Source organism: Strix uralensis, chromosome Z (assembly GCF_047716275.1).
Source record: "Strix uralensis isolate ZFMK-TIS-50842 chromosome Z, bStrUra1, whole genome shotgun sequence".
Lineage (NCBI taxonomy): Eukaryota > Metazoa > Chordata > Aves > Strigiformes > Strigidae > Strix > Strix uralensis.
The window spans coordinates 84,813,591-84,820,626 of NC_134012.1; the positions used below are offsets into that span (position 1 = coordinate 84,813,591).

Genomic DNA, 7,036 nt, shown 5'->3' on the forward strand with positions numbered 1-7,036 from the left:
CCTGTGTTCTTTGAATCGCCTTTGGTTTGTTTAAACAGCAGACTCAACAAAATAGAAGACTGAAGAATGATGCTCCCATGAGACTTAAAGTAGAATCATGAGAAGTTTCTGCTGAGCAAAGCTCAAGAATAGAAATGCTACAGCTTTTAAGCTTTCTACTTTTAAACATTTAGTAGGTATACAATCTTTAAAGAAAAAAAGTTTTATTTTGACTTTATCATTGTAAGGCAGTATTAAATATCCTGAGCAGATGAATACAAGATGAAAGATTGCTGCACACATAATGATGTCTCAGCTTTGCCAGTCAGTGACAAAAAAAGCAAAACAATGCCCATTACGCTTTTTCCTCAGTAGAAGGTAAAACAGTGCCACCCACTGCTTTTCCAGAGTATCCCCTTGCCTTTTGAGACAGCTGCAGAAAGCTGAAGTTGGTACTTTGAAATTACAAAATAGCCAGCTCATGCTGAGCCTTCCTCCCTCACTCCAACACTGGGTTCTTCTATCAAGTTACACATCTACAGTGATACTTCATTCACTAGTAAAGCTGTATAAAGGAAAAAAAAGTGCTTTGAACTTGCTCTGCTACAGCTGAAGGCTCAAGATAGACTAAAGCTGAATCACATAAAAATGAGTGGTTTTTTACCCTGCAAGTAAGAGTTTCTTTGACTTTGCATTTCAGCTTTCCACAGCCACTATTATGCAATTCACAGTTTCAAGCTGAAGGTAATATTATATTGCATCAACTGTAACGATTATCTGGAGGGTCAGAATACCAACTATTTTTTTTTAATATCTTTCCATTTATTTTGCATCATTCCTTTAACACACCAGAAAACAAGTATCACTTTTAACCTAGGTCACAGGTCATTCTCTATAATCAACATGCCTACCCAGCAGTTTATCTTCTGTTCCTACATGGAACATTCGTTTAACCCAAGGATCAGCAGAGTAATACTCAAGCATTGTTAAGACAAAAAGAGCACTTAAGGACTTTTTCGTGTTAAAAAGAAACCGGTACTCATGCACATTTTATTAATCTAGATTATCCTCTGCTGGTGGAGAAAGTGGCAACTGTAGTTCATTCCAACATAGCAAAGTACCAATCAAGTAAGACTCTCAACCACTTCATCAGCAAAATACTCTGTAAACCAGTTTACAACAGAAAGCAGGATCTCCCATTGCTCAGGCTGAAGAATGTGCATGCAAGTATTTCAACAAGTCATGTATGATTCAGTACTCTCTCTTTAAAAACAAACTACTTGCCCCTTAACAAGAACTCTAAGAAAATTCCAAAAAGGTCAGTCAGTGTACAGAACTATGTAAAAATTCTAGGCATGTTTAATTACCTCAAAACCAGATATACTTTGTTGATTAAGTAAATATTCCTAAACAGTCTTTACATCTTACACCTTATTAATCAGAGACCCTAATCATGGTCTGGGCTCAGCTGTGGTCTGCTAAAAGCAGCCATAAGACATCCAAGTATCAGCAATGAAAACATCAAGATGTCTACAACTGAAATCAAGGTCCCAAACTAAAGGGAAAACTGTAGACTCAAAATGTATTTTAGAGTTCTCTTTGTGGTTCCTGAGGTGAGAGCTTAAAAATGGGTATGCGTGTTCATAACAGACTCTTTGGAAGCAAGTTTAATCATGTTTATATTACTGCTCAATAGGTGTCTAAGAATTTGCCTTGCTATGTAACTAAATTGCCAACTACTCACTTTTACACCTTTCACTTTTCACTTTGTATTCTGAGCTCATTTTCTCTTTAGAAAGAGTAAGCATTTAAGACAACTAATTTACTTTCAGGCACAAAATTAGAAATTTTTCACTGGTCCTAAATATCAAGACAGCAGTTACCTAGCAACATAATCAGATGATCACAGGAATTCATCCTTTGCTGTGATAGTTCAACATAGAGCTACAGATCTGCTAAAAGAAAGTATTCACATGACTTTGAATCAGTGCAATACACTTCTAACAGTAAATATACAAAAGACATTAAGGTATTCTAGACATTTTTCAGCGTACAGTATCATACATTTAAAATAAAGAAATAAGGCCCAAGTATCATAAAATATATATATAGTGTTTGCTAGACAAATACTTGACTAAGAACAAGGCATATTCTAGCCCATACTTCATGGAGTTACAATGAAGTTCAGGCACATAAACAGGAATACTTTATTGTTTAACGATTTACACCTCTTTTGGCCTGTTTAACAGAAAACGAACCAACTGAAGCAGAACTTCATCATTAAAGCCTTTCACACTACCATCTTCCACAACATCATACAATGGCTTACTGTCTGTACCCCAACAGATATTCTTCCGAGGGTTATTTTGAATAGTTTCTGCAGTTAATGCTAAAGTATTTAGCTGGTAACAAAAGAAAGCAAAGTATTTTCCATCAGTCACTACTGCCTGCGATACAAAAGGACGGGTCACATCTGCTTCATTCCAGAATCCTACAAAATAAAGAAACAACACTAGTTATACAGAACTCGAAATTCTTATCAGCACACACATCTGAACCCCAATTCTGAAATAGAGAAAAATACTGGGAATTGCAGCAGTCACCTAGTAGGGGAAAGTCCCATCTCCTTTAGCAACAGAAGCATTCTTCATACAGACTAACTAAAACACAACCACCAATTAAGGATATTTCCAAGGTCAGGGACACAGTGGCCTTTTTGTATTTTGTACACAGTTCCCCATCGCTGACTGATAAAAACCCCACGCTAATCAGCCAAGTGACTAAGTTATTAGTGCAACCAAGTCCTACAAGTGATCTGAAGGGAAATGCCTTTCAACTATTCCACGCTTCTCACAGGGCAGTGAACATTTGTTTCACGACAGAAGCATGCGTATCTATGCATGAGCATAACTGACTATAGTAACCAGCCAGACAATACCAAGAACATTGTAAGTATTAATGCTTCAAACCCCTGCTGAGCATTGTCCTTTCAAAATATTTTCTTTACACAGTTATGCATGTACACAGTGCACAGTGATATTCTTAGAAGATATTTGATATTATGTGCAATGAACACCCCTAGAAACTGTTACAGAACAAAGAAAAAGCTTTTCAATCATGCTGTCTTTATAACTCATAATGTGCTTACAACTGTAACGAGCTTTGAAGCCAAGACTTACTTGACTTCAGTGTTTCATGTCCACAAAAAAAGTCACACTTTCTAATATATCATTACATAAAAAATTTGATGCAGAGCCAGCTATATACATCATAGTCAAAGGATTTTTTTCTTCAATGCGTTGTTTCACAAGTGAAACCTACAAACCAGCAGGTATCTTCCAGTAACACTAGATAACAAATTATATTTACATGAATAAGCAAAAGACTGACATGGTCAGTCTTCAGGGATTTTTAGACAAACATAGGCATAAAATCTTAACATAAGGCTGCTGACTTTTTTCTTTCACTGATTGTAGTTTCCTAGAATTGACATTTCTGAAACAAGGGACTAAGCAACATAGTTTTTTTTCATAAATAAATAAACAAACAAACAAACTGCTTGATATCTACTACCTTTCCCACAACCAATGTGGGGTAAGCAAGTGAATGCATGACTGAGGGGTTTGCACAGGTTTAGTGTTACGTGTGACAAAAATATTTTTTGTAATTAATTCTCCCAGAGTAGAAGTACTCAAAGAAAAAGTCTTAACTAACCCCCTTGTATAAGGTCTGCTTCATTCATCGGTTCAATTAAATTTTCAAAGATCTACTTAAAGGATAATCTTCAGAAGAAAAAGTATGACAAAAAGGTGTCAGGGAAGAAAAGATTAGAGAACTTCACAGTAGGCATTCATCAAGCTGACTTTCTCACCTTGATACATTGCTTGTGCTGCTGTCCAGGCAAAGAGACTTGCAATACCATTAGCTCGATAAAGAACTTCAATCTGATCCTCAAGATGTGCTCTTACAAACCTCTCCCGTTTTAGTTTATCAGGAATAAGATGAAACTGGGTGTGTCCATAACAGCATGGATCTGCTACCTTTGATCCTGTGTTCCCCAAAATGAAAAAAATTAAAGAGTCAGTCAGAAAATGCTCTTTATTATGCATACAAATACATCCTATCTCACTCCAAACAACAGAAGTTTAGAACCTCTGCTGCAGATCTATACAAATGTGGAGACTCTTCCATTTCCGGGTGAGACTGGAGGGCTTGCCCAGCCCCAAAAAGCAAGAGTTCACATACTAAAATGTCTCTGAGGAGATGTAACAAAATTTAAAGCCAGTTTTCTGCCGATTTTCAATTCAACCCAACTCCTTCAAGCAAATCTGGACAGAGACTACTACATGCACAGGAGGATGCTTGTCCCACTGCCTAACTGACATGAAATCTCAACAGATTTAAATACCATATTTATATAATATAGTTATATATAAAAATATACAATTTGTTTCTCTTTTGATGGGACGAAAAAGGTTGGGCGGTGGTGTTTGGTTTGGGGTTTTTCCACAAAAAAACTAGTTAACATTCCATGACTAGCAACTCTTACCTATAAATACCTTGTTTTCGTACTGCTTTTTGAACAACGGCAGTTTGGATGGTTTGTGCTCAATAACGGGAACATCTCCAAGATCTGACTCCAGTGGTACAATCTTGAAAGAAGGAGAAGACGGAAAAGCCATGACAAAAGTCACATTTCTGACATCAGGCCTCACATAATACGCCACTTTCTGTCAGGCAGCAGAAGGTGTAAGTCTTGCTTACATATGCCATATATTTAACTTTAATTCATCTTTTACAGCAGAACTTCTTGTCTTGTGATGAGTGCTAGCTAGTACACACATCTTATATTGACATCTGAATTTTCTGTAATATACAAAAAACATTGTGTGAAATGGTACTAACAAAGCTGCCAATTGGTACTACCTTCAAAACCAGAATCTGCTTTTGTAGAAGAGGAGCAAAACAGTTCTAGCAGCAGTGAATAAAGTAACTTGAACTAAGAGTGAGTTTACAAGTATTCAATGTTTTGCACTATATAACATTTTAAATTGTCAAAACAGTTCTTCCAAAATGCAAAGGTTTGTAACATCTGACAGTACTAGACAGAAACTGTAGCAGAGTCTTCTGCTTGTGGTGGAAACCAGGCAACAGAGACCCTCACATGCTACACAATTACCACTGTATAAGCGTAAAAGGAAAACATCAGAATACTGAATCAGCTTCCAGAAAAGTCAGCATTCAAGGAAACAACTGTTAAGCAATACTAACAGGTAACAGTGCTCACATTCAGCTTATATGTGCTCTCTCTTACTCCGTTCTTTTCTCCATTTCTCTTTTATTCTCCACCACTGAGGAATGTTCCACACCACATTTCTTATAGTTGCCTCCACTTACAAGCATAAGTTAAAACATTCATTTAATTAAATGTAACAACATACAGTTTCTCTAAACACAAAGATGACAAAGTTGAAATTCAGAAGACTGTCTCAATATCTACAAAGCAGTTACCACAACAAGGTAGTAAGGGCATGAAGACTTGAAGACTTGAAAAATGCACAAATATGCTACCTGCCTGATTAACCAGGTCCTCCACATACTACCTATGGCATGGTTTCAGTGGCTGTCAGAAACATAAGTGAAAATGCATGTGATTAACTTGCTAATGAACATATTCACACCTCTGGAAGTTGCTTTGGTACACGGATCTGGAGGTGCGGATTATCATCTATCTGAAATCGCACAGGATCGACTCTACCCTTTCGATGCCCATGAACAACAACTTCCTCACCATGGTGCCAGTAATAGTTAACTTCAGGTTTTAGATCTGAAACAAAAAGAGGAATAGAGAGAAATAGAGATTTGCATTTAAAACCCTCACAATTCTTATTCTGCAGCTGCTGCAAAACAGAAAAATCAAAATCCACTCGCAACACGTGGGACAATGGAGACGAGATGAATTACGAGTGGTGGTCTGAATAACTCAGCTACACCAGCGACGACACTCCAGCCGGGCTCACTGACCGGCCCCACCGCCCAAGGGCTCCCACTCCCCTCTCCCTCCCACTCCCTCCCCGTACCAAGGGAGGAGGCTGCCAGCAGCGGGTTGCGACCGGACAGGAGAGCGGCGAGGGTGGAGACGAGCTGTGTAAGGAACGGGCCGGGCGTATGATCCTGATCGCGGTAGAGGAACGGCCGCTTCTTATTCTGGTAGAAGCTCTCCTGCAGGAGGGCGTCGCAGGCGAGGGAGCGCAGCTCGCCCACATCTAGGTAAGGCGCCGTTCCCGCCGCGGGCTCCGGGGTTTTCGCAGCCCCTGGTGCCTCCGTTCCCGGCTCCGGGGCTTTGGCAGCCTCAGGCGCCACTCCCGCCGCGCCCTCCGGCGTTTTCGCGGCCTCCGGCGCCACCGTTCCCGGGGCTTTCGCGGCTGCCGACGCCGCTCTCGGGGGCAGCCCCGGCACGAAGACGGTCTTGGTGAAGCTCCGGTACCAGCGGTCGGCGTTGAGGGCGAAGGTCTGCGGGTAAACCATGTACTTGGGCCGCTGGAGCTGCCCGTAGAGCCGCAGCTTCTCCTCGATGGAGGCCGCCGCGTGCACCCGCTGGTTGAAGTGCTCCAGGCGCCGCCGCTTGGCCGCTTTGCTCTTCGCCGTGGCGGAAGCCACTATGGGCGGGTACAGCGAGTCCGGGGGCTGTGGGGGGACAGCGGACTCCGTCTGCGAGAACCAGCACCGGCCGTGCCACAGCAGCCGCCGCCCCCGGGACGCCGCCATTTCGCCGAGCTGCGAGACAGCGGAAGGGCAGCGTCCGGCGACTGCAACGCCTGATTGGCCGCTGGGGACCACGTGAACGAGCCACTCTTCCCGTCGGCAAGCTCCCCCGGGAGAGCGCGCGCTGCCTGGACAGGAAGGGGCGGGGCCTCTGGGGGGTCGCGTCGCTGAATGGCCCCGCGCTCTCTCGTAACGCGGCGCAGCTTCTGCGCATGCGCCTAAGCGGCCCACGGCGTCTGCGGGAGAGGGAACTACAGTTCCCAGGATGCTCAGCGGGAGGCGGCCCGGAAGG

General features: G+C 42.0%; 1 protein-coding gene across 1 annotated transcript; it reads right to left on the reverse strand.

Annotated features, from left to right (window-relative positions):
* Positions 1-794: 794 nt before the first annotated feature.
* On the reverse strand, positions 795-6,782 carry MRPS30 (mitochondrial ribosomal protein S30). The gene is made up of 5 exons (XM_074856152.1): positions 6,060-6,782; positions 5,661-5,806; positions 4,529-4,631; positions 3,851-4,027; positions 795-2,470 (listed from the first exon to the last, which is right to left on the reverse strand). The coding sequence occupies exons 1-5, from the start codon at positions 6,745-6,747 to the stop codon at positions 2,202-2,204; spliced, it is 1,383 nt and encodes a 460-aa protein (XP_074712253.1). The 5' UTR covers positions 6,748-6,782; the 3' UTR covers positions 795-2,201.
* Positions 6,783-7,036: the final 254 nt, after the last annotated feature.